At 36.6% G+C, this 23,232-nt stretch overlaps 1 protein-coding gene and 2 pseudogenes across 1 annotated transcript; 2 read left to right on the top strand and 1 right to left on the bottom strand.

Moving 5' to 3' along the window:
* The first annotated feature begins 76 nt into the window (after positions 1-76).
* LOC143577901 (receptor-like protein 7) lies at positions 77-5,311 on the top strand (annotated as a pseudogene).
* A 65-nt stretch (positions 5,312-5,376) lies between these two features.
* On the top strand, positions 5,377-5,814 carry LOC143577900 (receptor-like protein 43). Its single transcript, XM_077061619.1, has one exon. It carries the CDS (start codon positions 5,377-5,379, stop codon positions 5,812-5,814), a length of 438 nt encoding a protein of 145 aa, XP_076917734.1.
* Positions 5,815-8,028: 2,214 nt separating this feature from the next.
* LOC143577895 (receptor-like protein 6) lies at positions 8,029-11,095 on the bottom strand (annotated as a pseudogene).
* Between the last annotated feature and the right edge of the window lie 12,137 nt (positions 11,096-23,232).

Raw genomic sequence — 23,232 nt, 5'->3', positions numbered from 1 at the left:
GACCAAAATATGAGTTGCTAAAACCAATCACAAAAAAATCACCAGTTAGCTATATCAGATTCAGGTTCATTTTTTTCAATGCAATTTCGATCGTAAAACGCCACAAAAGGCTATTTGCGAATAAAATTATGGTCACAAATACACAGTTTTAGTAGTGTTTGAACATTCAAATTCCGGTTTTTGTGTTAGAAAGTTTCTTGTGGTCCCTGTATTTAATTGTTGAATAACCAGATATCTGAACGCCATCCATACATACTATTACCGGATAAGATGCAACTTGGAATATCAAAACCAGTCTTAAGTCCAACCAATTGCCATCCTGACTTTTCATAAAAGTTGGTTATATAACGAACATATATTTTTCATATTCATAAACTCAAGTTAAATTATAAACATCATGGAAAAATATGTTCATGTGTTTATTTTGATCCTTGTACTACATGCACTTAATTCTGCCTTGGCCAATAAATCTTCTTCATTAAGCCTTGCTGATGACTGCTCTCTGTTACTCCAATTCAAAGAAAACATGTCTATTAACAAGTCTGCATCCTCCGATCCTCATGCTTATCCAAAGGTTGCTTCATGGAGCCTCAACACATCAGATGGTGCCAGAAGTTGCTGCATATGGGAAGGGGTTGAGTGCCGGTTCGGTCATGTGATCGGACTTGACTTGAGCAGCAGCCTTCTCTATGGCCCCATCTCCTCCAACAACAGTCTCCTCAACCTCATTCACCTTCATACACTGAATCTTGCAGATAACGATTTTTGTTCGTCTAGAATTCCATCTGGAATAGGACGACTCTCGCGGTTAGCATATCTGAATCTGTCATACTCTGTCTTCAGTGGAGAGGTCCCAAAACAAATCTCACAGCTCATGAATTTGGCTTCCTTGGATATCTCAATAAACGATGGGTTAAAGCTGCATAGTTCTGACTTCCAAAATCTAGTTCAAAATTCAAGTGAGACTGTAAGAGAACTCTTTCTCTCAGGGGTCAACATTCATTCTGAACTACCTGACAACTTGGTAAATGCCTCTTTGTTAACATCACTGGATATGAGTGAATGCGGGTTTGGTGATGAATTCCCAACAGGTATATTTAATTTGCCAAAACTGCAAGTTCTTGATGTGTATAGTAACCCCAACCTTACTGGCTATATGTTACGGTTTATTCGAGACAACCGTCAATCTCCTAAGAACAAAAGAGAAGAAGAGATAATAGACCCAAATAATAATTCTTTCTTATTCTTTTTCTTAAACGAGATTACAATATATAGGAAAACAAAAGACATAAAAATAGAAAAAGATAAACAATAAGGAATCATAATTTGACTATAATAACAAAACTAAATAATAATAATAATAATAATAATAGTATTTTAATTATAGGATCGTATCAATTCCCGACCCGTTGAAAACGTCCTTGTCCTCAAGGACGGAATGTCGTTGCCATGGCGGTCGCCACTCGAGTCGTACAACGACAAGTGGGGCGGTCTCAACGTAGCACCACGGTGGCTGCCATTTTAGTCTTCCAGTGTTATTCGGGCCAATGTCAACGAACCACCACAAGGGGCGTAACACAGGTCGCCTTATTGCACCTTTTAACAGTGTCGGTGGCAACAAACTAATTGTATTGTTGTAAATTTGATTGGCATATTTATTAACCATCAAATTACCACTTTGCTGCTTATATTTACCAGTTGCATGCTCACCTAAGGTCATATCGCCCAATCCTTGAGTAACTTCCTTCTTAACAATGGTTTCATGATCAGACTTGGCAATTGCATTGACGGAATTAGTGTGAAATTGAGTAAGCATTGCTGTAGTGAAATCATCCCATGTGAGGAAGTCTGAACTCCGAAGCCAACCATTGAACCAACAAAATGGTTCATCAGCAAAGGATTCAACAACATAGGGAAACCGCTCGTCGCCAAAAATTGCGTAAAAGAGAAAATATTGCTCGGCTTGAGAGATCCATTGGGCGGGATTAGATCCAGTAAAAAGAGGCAATCGTGGATACTCCCCCAAGAGTTCTTCCAAAGCCATATAAGCTAAGGATCAATGAAAGCACCAATTGTTACGGTTTATTCGAGACAACCGTCAATCTCCCAAGAACAAAAGAGAAGAAGAGATAATAGACCTAAATAATAATTCTTTCTTATTCTTTTTCTTAAACGAGATTACAATATTTAGGAAAACAAAAGACATAAAAATAGAAAAAAATAAACAATAAGGAATCATAATTTGACTATAATAAGGAAACTAAATAATAGATAAACTTAAATAAAAATAGTAATAATAATAATAGTATTTTAATTATAGGATCGTATCACTATATCCCTGAGTTACATGGTAATAGTGAACTGGAATATTACAGTGTGGCTAAAACAAAATTTCAAGGATCCTTACCAGCTTTAATTGGGAATCTCGACTTGAACTACTTGAATTTAGGTGACTGCACTTTCACGGGGACTCTACCAGCATCTGTGAGCAACCTGACACAGCTCACAGTTCTGGATTTTTTTGGTAATAAGTTCACAGGTAGCCTTCCTTCTTTAGAAGGCTTGTCAAATCTCACATATTTGTCCCTCTACGAGAATAGTTTTGATAGATGGCAGCTGCCTGATTGGTTTGGTAAGCTGAATAAGATCACTCATTTAGATCTTGCTGATGTCAATCTGTATGGTGAAATCCCATCATCATTTTTCAATCCGACCGAAATTGGATGGTTAGATCTTTCCAGCAATCAGTTAGAAGGACAACTTCCGAGCTCATTGTTGAATTTACAAAATCTAGTAGAATTTCTTATATTTGATAACAACGTCACAGTGGACTTTTACCTTTTTCTTTCTCTTAAGAAACTTAGCGTTTTGGATCTAGGTGGAAACTGAAGAAACACAGATCCACTCCCCGGGTATGGGTCCTGGATCCAGTGAGTCCATAGGGTACAATACGATAATTACTACCACGATATGAGTAAGGCTTCCTAAAGTCCAGTGACCGGAACCTGCGAAACAGACACCGTGAGTCTCGTTACAGGAAGGACAAGAGGGGGGGTCTTCCTGTAACCACTCTCCAGCGTGAGAATCAGTAACGTTCGTAATGAAGAAAGTACTGATGTATAAAGACTAACTGTAGTCAGAATATATATGAGTGAATGAATCCATACCTCATATCGTTTGACAAGGTATTTATAGCCGAAGGATGATGGAAGATGATTGGGGCAACTGTCCTCTTCTAGAAAATCTTTGATAACCGCCTAGTCACGTGTCTTCTTGCGATAGGTTGGGCTATACGTCCCATGTGCATGGGTATAACAACCTGGACACGTGTCACCAGCTGATAGGATGGATCGCACCCTGACCATGTGCACGGCTATAACAACCTGGCCACGTGTCTTCTTGTGATAGGTTGGGCTATACGTCCCATGTGCATGGGTATAACAACCTGGACACGTGTCACCGGCTGATAGGATGGATCGCACCCTGACCATGTGCACGGTTATAACAACCTGGCCAGGTGTCCTTTGTTCATTGGTTAGTATGTCACGTATTCCCCAAGTAAGAATCATGAGCCTTTCTTCTAGAAAGTATTTGAATGGTGACAGTTGTCCTACTGGTACTGTCCTCCAGTTATTTGTGCGGACATACGTCCTGTCTTGCGGATGACTTTTGAGGACGCCAGGATGCTTCCGCGTGTGTTATGAGAACGTTCCTCCTTACTCGTAACATGCGGGTGGCCCAAGTGTCCCGTGGGTGGTTTATAAGAGGGTTCTCTATGACCCGCGGGTAGTACTTAAGGGTATTTGGGTCTTTTTTGATACCCTACCTCTACAAAAACAATATTACACATTCAGTAATAGATAACCATACAAATGAAAATCAACCCAAGTTCACAGAATTATACTTGTCATCCTGCAACTTGAAAGTCTTCCTGAATTTCTGCGGTTTCAACAACAACTGGAGTCTCTGTACCTTGATAACAATAAAATTGAGGGCCTGATACCCGGATGGATGTGGAACATTAGCAAGGAAACACTGAGAGGAATTTCCCTTACTCATAATCTGCTAGTGGGTTTTGAGCAACATTCACCAGTTGTTCCTTGGTTTAGTTTACAAATACTGGACCTGAGTCACAACATGCTGACCGGAGAAATCCCACCTTCCATATGTGAGTTAGTGTCTCTCCGGTATCTTGAGCTCTCGTTCAACAACATTACTGGCTCGATTCCTCCATGTTTGGATAAATTAAGCAATTCCTTAGTAGTGTTGAATCTGAGAAGAAACAGTTTGCAAGGAACCATTCCCAACATATTCACTAGTAATGAAAGTATGCTTGAGATTATTGATTTAAGTGAAAACAAACTGGAGGGGCCACTACCTAGATCATTAGAGAAATGTGAATCACTCATGATCCTGAATCTTAGCAGAAACACTTTGCAAGGAACCATTCCCAACATATTCATCAATAAAAGTAGGCTTCAGATGATTGATTTAAGTGAAAATAAATTGGAGGGGCCATTACCTAGATCATTGGTGAAATGTGAATCACTCGAGATCCTGGATCTTGGAGATAACTTAATAGAAGACATGTTCCCATTCTGGTTGGGAACACATTCAGAGCTAGAGGTTCTCATTCTCAGGTTCAACAAATTTCATGGTATTATTAGAATACCAGGTAATATTAAAGTCAACTTTCCAAAATTGCACATCATTGACCTGTCATACAACTCATTTTCTGGTGATTTGCCAAATCAGTATTTTCGGGAGTGGTCAGCAATGAAGGAGACTAATGCAAAAGCAACATTTATGTTGAGATTATAAACACCTTTGTTGTGGTTGATCTCTCAAGTAACATGTTTAGAGGGAAGACTCCAGAGTCTATTAGTACCCTTAGTGGTCTTCAATTGCTTAAATACCACAAGACTTGGTACAACTGAATTTCCTTGAAGTCTTAGATGTATTGAACAACAACCTCACTGGATCCATACCAACAACCCGTGGTTCTGTGTGTGGATACCCTTTATCGATTAAATGTGGGGATTCAAAAGCATCAAAGCCTCCAACAGTTCATTGGGAGAAGACACCAACTCCAACTTCCCAAATGGAATTGATTGGATTGTTATACTTATCGGTGTTGTAAGTGGGCTGGTGATAGGATTGATTTACGGGGATTATCTAACGACAAGGTATTACAAGTGGTTTGTCCTAAGATTCAGAAAACGAAGATGGTGAACCTTTTTCATAATGAATTGAAAGTTGTAGCCGCTGTGTTTGAGGTAATGAGTGCAATGGAAATGGTGATATACATATAAGATATCATTGGAGAACTGTGAATCACTCCAGATCCTGGATATTGGAGATAACTTAATAGCGGACATGTTCCCCTTCTGGTTGGGAACACTTTCAGAGCTACATGTTCTCATTCTCAGATTCAACAAATTTCATGGTATTATAAGAAGGCCACGTAAAATCAAACTCAACTTCCCTAAATTGCACATCATTGACCTGTCATACAACTCATTTTCTGGTGATTTGCCAAATCAGTATTTTCGGGAGTGGTCAGCAATGAAGGAGGCCAATGCAAACGCAAGATATATGTATTTCTCGATCCCAATAACTAACAAAGGTGTAATGATGGATTATGAAAAGATTATAAACACCTTTGTTGTGGTTGATCTCTCAAGTAACATGTTTAGAGGGAAGATTCCAGAGTCTGTAGAGTCTCACTTGCGTTTTGAACTAGATTTTGGAATTCAGAACTTTGTAGCTTTAACCCATCGTTTCTTGAGAGTTCCAAGGAGACCAAATTCCTGAGCTGTGAGATTGGTTTTAGGACCTCCCCACTGAAGTGAGAATGTGACAGATTCAGGTTTGCTAAATGCGAGAGCCGTCCTATTCCAGTTGGAATTTGAGAGGAACGGAAATCGTTATCAGCAAGGTTTAGTGTACGTAGGTGAATGTGGTTGAGACTGCTGTTGGAGGAGATGGGGTCATAGAGAAAGCTGTTGCTCAAGTCAAGTCTGATCACATGACCGAACCTGCACTCAACCCCATCCCATAAGCAACAATTTCTTGTACCATCAGATCCGTTGAGGTTCCATGAAGCAACCTTTGAATGATTGCCAATAGACATGTTGTTTTTGAATTGGAATAACAGAGAGCACTCATCATCAGCAAGGCTCAATGAAAAAAAGGTTATTGGCTAAAGCAGATTTGCATACACGTAGTACCAGTATCAACATAAACACATGAACAAAATTTGTCATGCTGTTTAAGAATGATCAGATGTTTATGTAGATGATGAATATATATTTATTATACTTAAACTTGAAAATGGGATTTGTTGATCAGTGTTGGAGGTAATAAAATATATGATTAGTACACAAAACACTTGCACGCAAATTGATCGATGTGTATTTTTCTAAACGAACGAAACATATATAGACGAAGAGAAACCACTGCCAACAATAACGCATGATGGAGCTACTCATTACTTAGACCTATTAAATGGAGATAATGGTCCATTAACTTATTGGAGAAACAGACCCACTGGCCACTACTTTACTACCAACAAACTGGTGCAAGTTTGAGTCTCAGAATTTGATGCAAGGCTTGATGAAAAACTACTATTTTTACGGGGTCTCACCGGAAATAGCATCTCTATTCCTACAGGTAGGGGTGTTCTTCGGGTTCATTTTTCGGGTTTCGGGTTTTTCGGGTCGGGTTATTCGGGTTTCAAAGTTTTAAATCTTGACCCGAAACCCAACCCATATCTCTCACGGGTTTTTCGGGTTCGGGTTTTTTCGGTTGGGTTAATCGGGTTTCGAGTATCCGAGAAACAAAAAAAAACAAAAAAAAATAAAAAAAACTATAATGCTAAAATTAAAACAACAATTATTCTTTGCTCGTTAACAAATAATCAAATAAAAACCAGCATAACTTGATAAAACAATCCAAAAGAAGAGTAAAATTAACGGGAACCATAATCGTTTTCAATCGGGCGTGATTTGGTTGCTATCAGTAATAAACGGAAAACATAAATTTACAATAAACAATCGATCTTTAATAGTTGTAATGACAATAATCGATTAGGACCAGATTCTGATAATGTTAGTGGCTAAGACTAAGCCAATTATACCTAAAAGTATATTTAATTTCAAAATTAAAAGTTTATTCGGGTTGACCCGAAACTTATAAATCAAACTCGAAAACCAGCCCGAATTACTTCGGTTCAGGTTTGGGTTAGCATTTTCTCGGGTTCGGGTTTTTCGGGTCGGGTTAGTTCGGGTTCGGGTACGTGTTTTTTCGGGTTGGGTTTCGGGTTTCGGGTAAAAGTGACAGCCCTACCTACAGGGTTGTGGTAAGGTTGTTTACATCTTACCCTACACAGACTCTACCATAGCTTTGCTAGTGATTAGATTTACCGAGTACGATGATTATGACATCATATCATCATTTTTGGGTTATGTATAAAAGGTTTATTATTTAGAAAACCCAAATAGGCATGACTTTAAAAGAAGGTGCATTTCATGGGCTTTGATTACATGGCCTAAGGCCTAAACATACAATATACAATGAAACAAACCAACAAACTAGTACTAAGATACAACATTTATGGCATAAGTAAATACAAAAGACTAATAACCAACGTTTATAGCATAAGTTTAATATGTGTTAATTAAGTGTATCTTTTATTTGGTTCCTTATTATACTTTGATTATGTTTACTTATTGTTTATATTTTCCTACTTTAATGTCTTGGTTATATATTATAATCTTTGTTTAAGAAAAGAATAAGAAAGATAATAAGAAAATTGTTTCAAATCTGGTTTCTCTTCTTTTTTGTTCTTGAAGCCTAACCAGCTCTACGGACCTATCGGGAGATTGATTCTCTCAAACGGTCTCTATCAATTTGGTGCTTTCATTCTTGTTTTTGGTCGACAAAATCGATCGGATATTAGTCCACCAAGAATCAAACGCCCCCAACAAGCCATCATAGCCAAGTTCCACTTTTGACTCCATAACCGCCACCATGAACCAAATCACCGCCACTATGTTTATATATAATTACACTACTTGATTCTCACAATTAGCACGTTAATTTAATTTGTATTTGATCCAAACCTTATGTTAAATATATTTAAACGAAACCTCCTTATTGTTTGTTTGGAGTTCTAAAATTATTTAGTAGTTCTATAACATCCGATACACACACATAACTTAATAAGCAAAAATAACTTATCACAAAAATATTATGCAACATATATATCACAACATATATATTATCTTCTTATCACCACCTCTATGGCACTCCTCCAAACATTTCATAGTCTGCAATACCTTGTGGCCGGTTAGATAATTACCACAAACCAATCCAATCACTAGCCCACTTAGAACACCGATAAATATAACAACCCAATCAATACCATTTGGGAAGTCAGACTCGGTATCTTCTTCTACTGAAACTTTTGGAGGCTTTGATGCTTTTGAATCCCCACAGTTCATGGTTAAAGGGTGCCCACATAATGCCTGATTTCCAATGAAAGAATTGCTCAAAAAGGTATTAAACTGTTTACCTTGTGGTATGGGTCCAGTGAGGTTGTTGTTGGATACATTTAAGAACTCAAGGAAATTCAGTTGTATCAAGTCTTGTGGAATCATTCCAGAGAGGTTGTTACTAGAAAGATCGAGTGCTTCAAGATGTATGAGATTCCGCATGGATGATGGGATGAAACCATAAAGTTCATTATTAGATAGGTTGAGCAACTTGAGACCAATGAGGGTGTTTATGTCCTCTGGAATCTTCCCTCTAAACATGTTACTCGAGAGATCAACTGCAACAAAGGTGTTTATAATCTTCTCATACTCCATATTCACACCTTTGTTAGTTATCTGAATCGATAACCCATAGGTTCTCCATATGTTCCCTGCATTGACGTTTGATGACATGTATTTTGCATTCACCTCGGTCTCCTTCATTGCTGACCACTCAAGGAAATATTGATGTGGCAAATCACCGGAAAATGAATTGTATGAGAGGTCAATGATGCGCAATTTTGGGAAGTTTATTTTGATTTTACTTGGTATTCTTATATTACCGTGAAATTTGTTGAACCTAAGAATGAGAACCTGTAGCTCTGCGAGTGCACCCAACCAAAAGGGGAACATGTCAACTATGAAGTTATTTCCAAGATCAAGGATTTGGAGTAATTTACAGTTCTCCAATGATCTTGGTACTTGCCCCTCCAACTTATTTTCACTTAAATCAATCATTTCAAGCTTACTTTCATTGCTGAATATGCTGGAAAATGGTTCCTTGCAAACTGTTGCTTCTTAGATTCAAGACTACCAAAGAATTGCTTAATTTCTCCAAGCATTGGGGAACTGAGCCGGTAATGTTGTTGAACGACAAATTTAGCAACCGGAGAGACAGTAAATCACCTATGAAAGGTGGAATTTCTCTAGTCAGCATGTTATGACCCAAATCCAATATTTGTAAATTAACCCAAGGAACAACCGGTGAGTGTTGTTCAAAACCCGTTAGGAGATTATGAGTCAGCGAAAGTTCAATCAGTGTTTCCTTGCTAATGTTCTCGATCCATCCAGGTATCAGTCCCTTGATATTATTGTTATCAAGGCCCAAATACCAAAGTTGATCTTGAAACCACAGAAATTCAGGAAAGACTTTCAAGTTACAGGAAGCCAACCATAAACCAACGAACCTGGGTTGATTTTCATTTGTATCGCTATCTATGACTGGAAGTGAGATACTATTTCCACTTGGATCCAGATATTTAAGTTTCTTAAGAGAAAGAAAAAGCTGAAACTCCACTGTGATGTTGTTATCGTTAAAATTAAATGATTCTAGATTTTGGAAATTCAACAATGAGCTTGGAAGTTGTCCATTCAACTGATTACTGGAAAGGTATAAGTCCTTAACTTGGGTCAGATTGAAAAATGATGATGGAATATCACCATACAGATTGATATGAATAAGATACAAACAAGTGATCTTCTTTAGCTTACCCAACCAATCAGGCAGCTTCCATCTATCAAACTTATTTTCGGAGAGGGACAAATGTGTGAGGTTTTGAAAGCATTCTAAAGAGGGAATGCTACCTGTGAACTTATTACCAGCAAGATCCAGAACCGTAAGCCGTGTCAGGTTGCTTACAGATGCAGGTAGAGTCCCCGTGAAAGCGCAAAATCTTATATTCAAGATGTTCAAGTGTGTGAGATTCTGGATTGAATCTGGTATATAGCCAGTAAGCTGGTTAAATATACCTGTTGGGAAATCACCACCAAGCCCACAGTATCTCATAACCAGTGATGTTAACAAAGAGGAATTTACCAAGTTACATGGTATTTCAGAATCAATGTTGACCCCTGAGAGAAAGAGTTCTCTTAGAGTCTCACTTGAATTTCGAACTAGATTTTGGAAGTCAGAACATTGCAGCTTTAACTGGGCGTTTCCAGTTAGATCCAAGGAAACCAAATTCCTGAGGTGTGAGATGTGTTTTGTGACCTCCCCACTGAAGAAAGAATGTGACAGGTTCAGAGCTTCTAACTGCGAGAGTCGTCCTATTCCAGATGGAATTTTAGAATAACGGAAATCGTTATCTGCAAGGTTTAGTGTGTGGAGGTGAATGAGGTTCAAGAGACTGTTGTTGGAGGAGATGGGACCAGAGAGAAAGCTACTGCTCAAGTCGAGCCTGATCACATGACCGAACCTGCACTCAACGCCATTCCATAAGCAGCAGTTTGTTGCACCGTCTGATACGTTGAAGTTCCATGACGCGACCTTTGGATAAGCATGAGGATGAGAGGATGAAGAGTTTGCAATAGACATGCTCTCTTTGAATTGGAACAAAAGAGAGCACTCATCAGCAAGGCTCAACGAAGAAAACTTATTGGCCAAAGCAGATTTAAGAACATGTAATGCCAGTATCAGCAACAACACGTGAAAAGATTTTGCCATGATGTTTAAGAAAGAAGTTAACTTTACGTAGATGAAGAATATTATGGGCTCCTTATATAATCAACTTTATGACTGCTAGACAGGATGGCAGTTGGTTGAATTTAATTCTTGAATTCAAGTATGGATAACAATTGGTATCCAATTTGTCAAATAATATATACACAGGGGCCACAAAAAGTTAATGGCACAATACAAATAAGAGGTTGCTTACCAACAAACTCAAGAAAAAAAAAAAGAAGACTCAGCTACTTGATCCAAAGGATCAACCGTTTTTATTATAAGCTGTTAAATGAATTCTTGACTCAATTACAAACCATCAAACCCATGCTTATCCTGACACTATTCCAAATTCAAACCAAACTTGCCAACTTAATTAATTGACTCCAACTATCTTGAATCTGTCCCATTCACAGCTGTTTCTTTCTATTGAAAACAGCCTTTTGTGACTGATTTACGATTGAAACTGCATTAAAAAGATCCTGCGGCAAATCTGATTTTGCGACTGATGAACATTTTGATTGCAATTTTCGTTACTGGTTTGAGAACGCGGTTTAGTGACAATCTTTCTAAATTCTAATTGGTTCCTTTTGCGTTATTCTTATTTCATCTTACTCCTTGTAGTGATGATGAAGAAAACTTTGGATCACAGCACTCTTCTAAAACCATAGAAGTGATGTGTGCACAAACTGTTGGAAATGAGATTCAGAATCCTACCGGCGGTGATATTCTAGAAGTAAAGAACAAGCTGTTGACAATAAAACTAATCAAATGCAAGATTCGTGAAAGAATCGAGGTTTTGTGATAAATTTGTGAAGAACAGAAGCAAGATTCGTGTAAGTCAACTGGTCCAGAAAGTCAACTTATTAAATTTCATCAAATTGTTATTCAAATTATGTCTAATGATGGTCATTCGGATCATAAATTGATGTGGAATGGTTGACCTACACGAACCTTGAGTAGACAAAAGATTGAGGATACTTGAGTAGACCTAAAAGATACGTTTTAATGAAATAGGGGAATCTTAAAAAGTTAATGACATATATAATAATGTCATTATCATTAGGGCGTCCCTAAAAATGTCAAAACAATTCGTGCCTGGGGCACGAATGGAACTAGGCCTAAAAAAGTTTTCTTCTCACAATTTTTCAATAACATGCATTAGAAAATGATGATTAACCTATATAAATGTTATGATGTAAAAAGGGTTTAATTTTATTTAAAAATAGACCTCAACATACAGTAAAAAATTAAACTACTCATAAGAAAAGTTCAAAACTCAAACAGGATATTAGAGTAGTAATCAAATAAACAAATGCTTATGAATTATGATGTAAAAAGCGTTTAATGTCGTTTAAAAATAGTAAAAAGTTAAAATACTCATACGTAAAGTTAAAAAACATAAATAATAATAATACTAATAATAATAATAATAATAAACAACGATTTGCATAAAGTGACTAAAATAGGATTGCACCGTCTACCTTTCTCTTTTTACAAGTTAGCCGTTTAGGTTTTCATTAGCCTATTAGATTAGATTCCACATTTATTTTAAAGTATTTTATCTATTTTCTTTTTCGTTCATCTTTCTCTTAGCAACACAATCTTCTATTGTCCATTACAGAGCACCATGTAAGGTCGCCAGAAATTCCATTTTTTTTTTATCTCTACTAGTTTTTTCCCTATCTTCACTTTAACAGCCGTAGTTCAGACGGTCAAATTATAAAATATACGTAATATTTAGAAAAAAACCTTGGGCCCATGGAGGGAGTGGGCCTGGGCGTCGCCCTCCACCGGTCGTCCCCAATTATCATTTATATAGCAAATAATCAAAATGGTGGGTGCATGGATTGTCTTTTGAATGAAAAGTCAAAGAGGATATATATGTATATATAATTTTTTAACAACAAAATTCCACATTTATCTTTCACTTAAACCTTACATTTGCAAAAGAGACATCATACCACTAAACCAATAAGTCGAATAAAAGATATTGAACAAGGGAGTGTATTACCTAACATTAATCAAGTCTAATCGTTGGATAAAAGTAATTCAATTTAAAAAATAATGTGAACCCAAAAACTTAGTCATATTTGAACATTTTTTAACCTGAAATAAATAAAATAATTATGAAACTTGGTTTTTTTCATGATGATAATATAGTTTCAAGTTTGGCATATACTTTTAACAATAGAACAATTAAAGTTCAAGTATCTATATTTGTGATCAAATTAAAAATGTCATAAATTTCAGCGGCATTTTGCCACAAAATTTAGCATACTATTTTTTACAAATTGTGACTCACATTTCAAGTGTAGTATTTTACGTTTTATCATGTTTACCGACTGTTTTGTGATAGTATTGACTAGCTTAAAGGTGGTTGTTACAACTTTTGTGATTTTGGTCATATATTGGCAAACTTCAGTCACAAGTACCAATTGCATAGCAACGGGTGTGGTTACAACTCTTTGCTATTGGAAACATTTAAGACCGCAAGGAAATTCTGTATCAAGTCTTGAGGTATCATTTCAGAGAGCTTGTTACTAAACAGATCTAGGGATTCTAGATGAACGAGATTCCCCATGGATGGTGGGATAATAACTGAAAGTTCATTATTCGACAAGTTGAGAAACTTAAGACGACTGAGTGCCTTAATAGACTTTGGAATATTCCCACTAAACATGTTACTTGAGAGATCAACTGCAAAAAAAGGTGTTTATGATCGTCACATACTCCGTGTTAACACCTTTGTTAGTCATCTGAATGGTGAACCAATATTCTCCCCACATGTATGTTTCCATATATGTTGCAATCGCCTCGATCTCCTTCATTGATGACCAGTCCTGGAAACGAATATTGATATGGCAAACTCCTAGAAAATAAAATTGGTTGAGAGGTCAATGATGCGGAATTTTGAGAACTTGACTTTGATTGTACTTGGTAACTGTATAATACCATTAAGTTTGTTGAACCTCGGAATGAGAATACAAAGCTCTAAAAGTGCTCCTGACCAGAAGAGGAACGTACCCTCTATAAAGTTGTATCCAAGATCAAAGATCTGGAGTGATTTACAGTTCTCCATTGATCTAGGAAGCCCTCCAATTTATTGACACTTAAAAAATCATCTAAGCTTACTTTTATCGGTGAATATGTTGGGAATCGTTCCTTGTAAATTGTTGCTTCTAAGTTTTAATACTTACAAAAAAAATTGCTTAGTTTCTCCGGCATGGTGGAATCGAGCGAATAAAGTTGTTGAAAGACAAATCAAGCAACTTATATATTGGATGTGCTAAACTAAATATAAACTACATGGGTCTGTATGTAATTATTTCATAGTATGCTTAGGGACCTTGTGTCATATTGTAAAGTCTAGGGTCTAGAAGTGTCAAGATGGAAAGTATATAACATCCATATACATGTGTCAAATTAGGGTTTAGTTTTCCGGCCACTCAGTTTTTCCAGCAACACTTTGGCGGCGACAATGGTTAATTTCGGCGACTTAGAAACGGAAGTGGTGATTTATGTGATTATAACACGGATCATAAATCGAAGATCAAGAGGCAATTTTATGAACGAATCAAGAACCAAGTTTGATTCAAGAAACGTTACCAAAAAATCCAAAAGTGTTTTTTCTATTTCTTTTTGTTTGATCAGATTGGTTATAGAAAAAAATAGAAAAGGATTAGGTTATAGAGGGTGTTTGGGATTGCTTCTTTAAAATGCTTATTGCTTTTTGGAGAGGCAAAATGTTCAAAATGCATCTCCAAAAGCACCTAAAAGCAACTTTTAGGTGCTTTTGGAGGGGCATTTTGAACATTTTGCCTCTCCAAAAAGCTAAAACATTTTAAAGAAACAATCCCTAACATGCCCATAGTTTCTTATGATTTAAATTAGACAAAGGAAGTAGGAAAAGAACAATTTGTTTTTTTGTATTGTTTTTCTATCAAGTAGTAAACGAGATAACAAAACAAGGGAGAATTTAATTGTTAGAGAAGGGGAACAATCGGTTTAGGGATTTGATTGGGGTTTTTAAGATCATTAGCAGTATAGAGGGTTTGATTATCATTAGCAGAAGGCGGGATTGATCGAGATCAACGTAGAGAAGCAGGTTTGATTGTCAACAGTGGATAAGCAGGATTGATTCTCATTAGCATAATCATTAGTGAGGCGGGTTTGACTTTCAGCGCGAGGAACCGGGAATCAAAGAAACTAGGCTTGTTCTAGGAATCTTGTAGAAGTTTAACTATTTATTAGAATGGGGAGAAGAAATAAAAGATTAACGGAAAGGAAACTACAACAAAAAAGAACAGAGGGACGTCTATGACTTTCCTATGCCTGATTCTCAACTAAACAAATTACACAAGTCACTAAAATCCATATATTGGTTAATGCAAACATCATAATGTGAAATCTTAATAAAATTAATTTCATCAAGAACCATGTTGATTAATGAGCTTACCTCAAGATGCGTGGAGCAACTAAAACAAATTTGTCCTTATATAGATGACATTCTTTTGACAAATATATGTTACATAATCAAAGCATTGTTCACAAATACTTCGATATGATAAATCTCAAAGATATCCCTTACGTGATAGATATCATAACATTATGAGATAGCCCCAAAGGAACGTTAGTTTTGTTTCATAAGTATTACCTTAAATGCGTCCTTATGCATATAACAATCAATATTGCTCTCCTTGACGGGATCAATGATATTATTTCCCTATGGTTCATTAATTAGAAGCCTTGTGTAGGTTCAAGTCTATACTCGTTCAAATATTACTCAAAATTGCAACATACTAGATATGTCTAGATTAATGTGAAGCATCTAAAAGAATATTAAAGTGTCTTTTAAGTAAATGAGAAACTGTAATTTAAAATGAAGAAATGAGAACTCAAACCGATTGATTACTCTAAACTTTGTTATATTCAAAGATAACATAATATAATTTTCAGGCTATATTCTGATGTTAGCAGATAAATATATCTCATGGAGGAGTCATAATGAGCTGATAACAATAACCTAAATTATAATGACATAATATGTTGATTAATCACAACGCAATTGTCAATAAATGTTGTTGACTATTTATTAGCGGATTCATAAGTTTATTAAACTTCATATAAATTATATATTGAAGACTTGCTGTGATAAAGTCAGCTACAATGTTTTCTCAAGCAGTAACAACTCGAGAGGCGTTGGATTAAATGTTGATATGAAATTAGTTATTCATTTATAAACGAATTGAGGAATCTAAATGTTCGTATCAAATGCATTCATGATAGCTTAAAGATCTTATAATAAAGGTTTATCATCCATAAGTATTAAAAGTGCTTATAATCATGACGGGTACGTTGATGACCATGTACAACTGTATATTGTATTATGAATGTTTAGTAATATGTCTATATGTCATTATGCATGCAGAACATAGTTCTAAAGGGCTTACTTGAAAATTTTGATCGTAGCTACTTATGTTTTAAATAAGGACTGCAATATGATTAATGGAGGTCTTGAGCCGATGTTCAATTCAATGACTGTATTTCTCTACTGGAGTTTGAGTTTAAAGCTAAAATGAGTGTTAACTCCTGATTAGGCTTATCTAATACTCATAATAAATTATTACTCGACCAAGTGGGAGAGTGTAAGAATAGATATATAGGTATATGCCTATATATATTTATATGTGGCTATTATAATAAGTTATATCATAATATATCAGAATATTAATTATACCTTATTATATATTAGTTTGGTAATTGTTGATGTACCATATTACCCTTACTAGCTAATAAAGGGTTTTCCTTTGGGTGTATATAAGGGAGATAATAAATTAACATCATAACCTAGTCACACGCACATAACAATTCTGTGTGCCTTCTCTCTCCCAAAAACATGTTCCTCTCAAGAACCCTAATTCTCATCCTTAACTATACATCCTAAAGGGGAACTCAGCCAAGCTGACAATCATGTCGTCTACATCCTTCTCTCATGAGGTTACTAATCTTCATGTTGTAACACATACGCATATAATTACTAACATGTTTTTCCATTACTAACATGATGAACTGATCAACAAGTTGATGTTGATTACAATTGGAATAACTCGGTGGCCATCAAAGTCCATTTTATCGTATGGAAAGCACTCCTAAATTGTCTTCCTACTTTGGAATTTTTTTTTAATATAAAAAGTAGTGTTTACATCAAGACATAAGACAAAACGTGCAACAAACTGCCTCGTTAGCGCTTTTTGAATTGCAAGCCCCAAATCTTTTAAAAACTACATTTCTGGATTTTGAAGTTGAAACATTACTATGTATTACCCGTTGGATTCGAGTAAGTAGCTCCACTGCTTAAGACGCGAGGAAACCAAAAGTGTCGAAAGATCATGTCCCTTTGAAATTCCTTGGAAAAAGAGGAATTGTGTTATTCATCTGTATTATGTGTTGTTCATCTGTATTGTGCCGTTTTTATAAGAGAGCATTCTGAATATAAGGATCATGTCTTAATTAGATGTGGTTTTGCAAGAGATTTCACTTTTATCTCCAAAAGCTTTAAATTTTAGTTTTGTAATCTCAAAACATGTTGGCGAAGACTTGTTTATCCATCAAATGCATAGACGACACGTGTCACCAAAATCGAACGTTTCGATATAATTTTTGCTCGGCTCGGTTTGAGTAAAATTTATGTCGATGCGTAGATAAAAATAAGCACGTCGTTATATTTTAAAAGTAATAGAAAAAAAATTATATTTAAGTAAAACTAGTTATAGTAATATAATATCAAGAATTTAAACTTCAAACATAAAGTGGTCGGGGATGCATGGTTTCGCCAGGACACCGAAGTGTTTTGAGATTCTGTTCAATATTTGGTGGCACGTGTCGTCTATGCATTTGATAGAAAAACAAGTCATCCCGCACAATAAACAAGTCGCTCATACAACAAATAAGTCGTCGTTGACATGTTTTGATGGGACAAAACTAGAATTACAAGTTTTTAAAGATAAAAGTGGAATCTCTTTCCACTAAAGGTATATTTTAGGAATTCTTCCAGAGTATATTGCTACAAATTTGATCTTTGTGTAAACCGCTCATATTTTTTTTGTGATTTGACTAAGGAGGTGTTGAACTCTGCCTACAACTTGTGTTCATCCACGAAGTTAAAAGAAATACTAATGGAGATCGCATCATCTATCATACTTTGGAGCATTTGGTGAGCAAGAAACAATCTTCTATTTAACATCTATAGTGCACTAGAGGAAAATATTGTTCCAAGAAGTAAAGATTTTGAGCATATTGTGAATCAAGAATAGGTTAGAAATTGTTGATTTAGATTGGGAGTCTGTGTGTAGTTTTAACATTACTAGCAACTCGTAACTTAGTTTCGTTTTTGGGTTCTTAATATTACACCTGTCGTTTAAGAAAGAAAGAATTTTTTTTAGTATTTTTAACTATATATTCATATAAACATTAAGTCTTAGTAACTAGACTAATCGAACCGACTGGGTTCATAACCTATAGATAAATAAATCAATAGATGAGACTTTTTAAAATAATAATAATAATTGAAAATTATGTCCGATTATCAGTATGAAATATTCAACCAGAATAGTTTGATTAACTTTAAAACCGAATACATATACACATGTTATCCTAAAATAAAGGAACAAAACTAGGAAGACTAAGTTACATATAATTCAAATACAAATTTCAAATTATAAACGGCTGTCAACTTATCGGGTTCGAGTGTGTACGGATCGGGTTGTGAGTCATGTTATGTTCTAATATGGCCCCTCAAGATGGACGACCGTAAGAGAAGTCCAATCTTGGATGATAAATAATGGTAGCGGGTTGTGAGCAATGGCTTAGTTAGAACATCCGCTAATTGATCATCACCTTTAATGTGTATAACTCGAATTGAACCAGCTTGAACCTTTTCACAAACAAAGTGAAAATCAAGGGCGAGATGTTTCATTCTAGAATGGAAAATTGGGTTGACCGAGTAGTGAGTTGCACTTAGGTTATCACAATAAATGACCGGAGTGACTGATGATTTGTATCCAAGTTCAGCCATTAAGGAAATAATCCATTGCACTTCGGTAGTGGTTGATGCAACAGCTCGAAATTCTGCCTCGGTTGATGAGCGAGCCAAGGTTGGTTGACGTTTGGAAGTCCATGCAGTCGGATTTGATCCAAGATATACAATATAACCTGTCGTGCTTCTATAAGTTTCTTTATCACCTGCCCAATCAGCATCAGTAAAAGCATGAAGTTGTAGTGGTGATTTGCGACGTATAAGTAAACCATGATGAAGTGTGCCATGTAGGTAACGTAATAATCTTTTTAGGGCAGCCCAATGAATATTAGTGGGACGATGCATGAATTGTGATAGCTTGTTCACTGTAAACATAACATCCGGGCGGGTTAAAGATAAATATTGCAATGCACCAACAACCGATCTATATTCTGTGGGGTTATGCAAATGAGTTCCATCAGTAGTATTGTAGGATATTGATGTTGTCATAGGCGTGGACGCCGGTTTACAGTCACTCATGTTGGTTTTATTAAGAAGGTCAAGAATGTATTTGCTTTGATATAGAAAGAGACCTTCAGGGTGAGGAAGAACTTCAATGCCAAGGAAGTAGGAGAGATTTCCTAAGTCCTTTAGGGAGAACATGTTGGCAAGAGCAGTGATAAAAGATGAAACAAGAGAGGAGTTTGGACCGGTGATGATAATATCATCTACATATACGAGAATGTATATTGGAGATGATGTGGATCGATGAACGAAAAGGGAAGGATCATAAATTGTAGGTTTAAATTTGTTAGATAGAAGGAATGATTTGAGTTCATCATACCAAGCATGTGATGCTTGACGAAGACCGTAAATGGCTTTATTTAATTTACAAATGTGATTTGGGAATGACGGGTTGACGAAACCGGGAGGTTGCGCCATGTAAACTGATTCAGTGAGTGTACCTTGTAAAAAGGCGTTGTTGATATCGAGCTGATGTAAGGACCAATTTTGGGAAGCGGCGAGTGCAAGAATAAGACAGAGGGAAGCTGGTTTAACGACAGGACTAAATGTTTTGATATAATCTATTCCCTGTCGTTGAGTGAATCCTTTGGCAACTAAACGGGCTTTTAAACGATCAACGGAGCCGCGGGTTTAAATTTAGTGCGAAAGACCCATTTACAACCGACAAGATTCGGAGCAGATTCTGGAGGGACAAGTGACCATGTTTGATTACGAAGGAGAGTGTCATGCTCATCTTGCATGGCCTTACGCCATTGAGGCTGTTTGAGTGCTTGGGTGATGTTAGAAGGTTTGGGAAAGGGCTGGGAAATAGAGTGATAAAGAAAGAAATTATTATTGTGATATTTTGGGTTGGGTTTTCGATTTAAACGTGTTTGTCGTAAGGTTTCTGCAGGAGTGTTGGCGGAGCTTGTAATTGGTTGGATAGAAGAATTGGAGTTGAGAGGTAGTGTTGTTGGAAGGTGAGGGAATATTGGGTGGTGTGGTAACAGAAGAGGAAATGTTAGTGTTTGAGGTGGTGGTGGTGGTATTTTTGGAATTATTGGAGGATGATGAAATAGATGGTGAGTTGTTAACAGGAGGTGTGGATTGATTATGCATATTTGGGTATGAAATTAATTGCAAGTGGAGCCAGTCATTTAGGTCAGGTGAGGGTGTAGGTTATGTTTTGGTTAAAGTGATATAAGGAAAATTTGTTTCAACAAAATAAACATGGCGTGAGGTGTGTATTTTGTTGGTTAGTGGATCTGAAAGATGATATGCACTTTGTGACGAGGAGTAACCTATAAAGATGCATGATTTTGATCTAGATTCAAGTTTATGGGTTGAATAGGGACGAAGCCACGGCTATGCTAAGCAACCAAAACTTCTTAGTTCTTCATAATTTGGTATTTTGTTAGAAAGGCGAGAGTATGGAGAGTCATTAATGAGTGTAGTTGTGGGGAGTCGGTTAATTAAATAGGTAGCAATTGTGAAGGCAAATGGACAAAATTTTAAAGGTATGTGTGCGTGAGAAAGAAGTGTGAGGCCGGTTTCTACTATATGGCGATGTCGTCTTTCGGCATAGCCATTATGTTCGGGTGTGTGAGGCGGAGAGGTGAGATGAGTGATTCCACAAGAAGCAAGATGAGGTGCAAGTTTAATGTATTCACCACCATTGTCAGAGAACAATTGCTTAATTTTAGTTTGAAAATAATTTTCAACGAGACGTTGGAATCGAGTAAATGTCGTAAGTGAGTCGGATTTATGTTTTAAAGGGTAAATCCAAATATATTTAGTAAAATGATCAACAAATATTATATAATATTTATAACCATCAAATGATGTAATTGGTGATGACCAAACATCAGAATATATTAATTCTAAAGGTTGGGTAGAAGAAAGAGAAGATGTATGAAACGGAAGCTTGTGGCTTTTATTAATGTGACACGAATTACAATTATTGTTGGAAACATTAATAGTAGGAACAATAGAAGCTAAATATTGAACAACTTGGAAATGAGGATGTCCAAGGCGGTGGTGCCAAGAGATGGACTTATTTGAATGCACGTGAAAATCCGATGGTGGAGACGTTGAACGAAGTTCATAGATCCAACGACTAGCCGTTCCTCGGAGTAGGAGTTGATTGGAGTGGAAGTCCTTGATAAGAAAATTAAAAGAGAAAAATTGGATTAGTATGTGATTGTCAATACATAATCTGGAAATAGATATAATGTTTTTAGATATAGAAGGAACACAAAGAACGTTTGTTAGGACAAAAGGAATATTAGAGAAATAGATCGTTAATGAACCAACATGAGTAATAGTTAAGGACGAACCATCGCCGATGACAAGTTCATCGGTACCATCATAGGGTGTGTGGAAAAGAATTTAAATAATTTGTGATGTGATGAGATGCACCGCTATCAAAAAGCCAAGGAGTGTTGGATGAGTTTGTGGTCGAAACACCCATCATGTGAGCCTGTGGGTTTGTTGAGCCTTGTCTGGGGAGAGATGGAAGTACCACTTGAGGGTATTGTTTCTTAAATGCATGATAAGATGTCAATGAATGTCCTTGTTTGAAACAAAATTGGCATTTGCCTAAAAATGGTCTAGCAGTGGGTTGGTTTTGGTTTGGGGTTGGTAAGATGTCATCATTTCTATTGTGGTGTTGAGATTGGCTTTTGTTTTGCCATTGTTTAGAATAATGGCGGTTGTGAGCTACAAAAGCCGTGGTAGGATGATGTAAGTTGGTAGTGGGTGTAGAGTTTTGAGCAATTGATAACTCATGGTTAATTAATTTTTCGTGCAGTTCATGAAACGAGATCGGATTGTCTCGAGCATGAATGGCATCTATGACTGATTTGTAGGCGGTTTGATCAAGGCCCGTGAGGACGATATCATTAATGTCCTCATAATCGATTGGTTTGCCAAGAATGGCAAGCTCATCAGCAAGTGTCTTGATTGATTGCATATAGTCGGTGATGGATTGGTCATGGGTTTTAGCGGATTGTTCGAGTCGATGTTGCAATTGTCTAATATGTCCACGTGAGATGGATGCATATGTCTTTAAAAGTATGTTCCAAGCATCTAAGGAGGATTTTCCGATTTGGCATTGGTTATTATGGGAACGATGGAAGGGGAAAGACTGCCAACTAAGGCACCAAATAATAACCCGTCTTGGCGAAACCAAGTGGAGTAAGTGGAAGTGTGTTTGCCAGCATAGCATCATATGTGGTGGGTGTAGGTGGTGGGTGAGAGCCATCAATAAACTTATACAGGTCTAACCCATGAAGGAGGGCTTCGACTTGTGTTTTCCAACTTAGGAAATTGGTAGAAAGAAGCTTGAGGGATGGGGGAAATTGGACAACAGTGAGGGAGGAGTTTGTGGGAGAAAGATTGGTGATTAGAGGTTGTTCAGTAGAGTTGGTTGGCGACATAGTGACGGAAGAGATAACTGGCCGGAAATTTTTTTTTTTTGCAGGTTTGTTGTTGCCTGATGTTTAGTGATGAGGGAGGGATTCCCGCTCTGATACCATATGAAATATTCAACCAGAATAGTTTGATTAACTTTGAAACCGTATACATATACACATGTTATCCTAAAATAAAGCAACAAAACTAGGAAGACTAAGTTACATATAATTCAAATACAAATTTCAAATTATAAACATTTTGGGGGAACAGGCTGTCCACTTATCGGGTTCGAGTGTGTACGGATCGGGTTGTGAGTCATGTTA

The sequence above is a fragment of the Bidens hawaiensis genome, unplaced genomic scaffold (genome assembly GCF_021521415.1).
Source record: "Bidens hawaiensis isolate Kalapana, Puna unplaced genomic scaffold, B.hawaiensis_p1.1 tig00028894_1, whole genome shotgun sequence".
In the NCBI taxonomy this organism is placed as follows: Eukaryota; Viridiplantae; Streptophyta; class Magnoliopsida; order Asterales; family Asteraceae; genus Bidens; species Bidens hawaiensis.
Note: the sequence above shows the minus strand (reverse complement) of the source record. Positions and strands in the feature narration are given on the sequence as shown.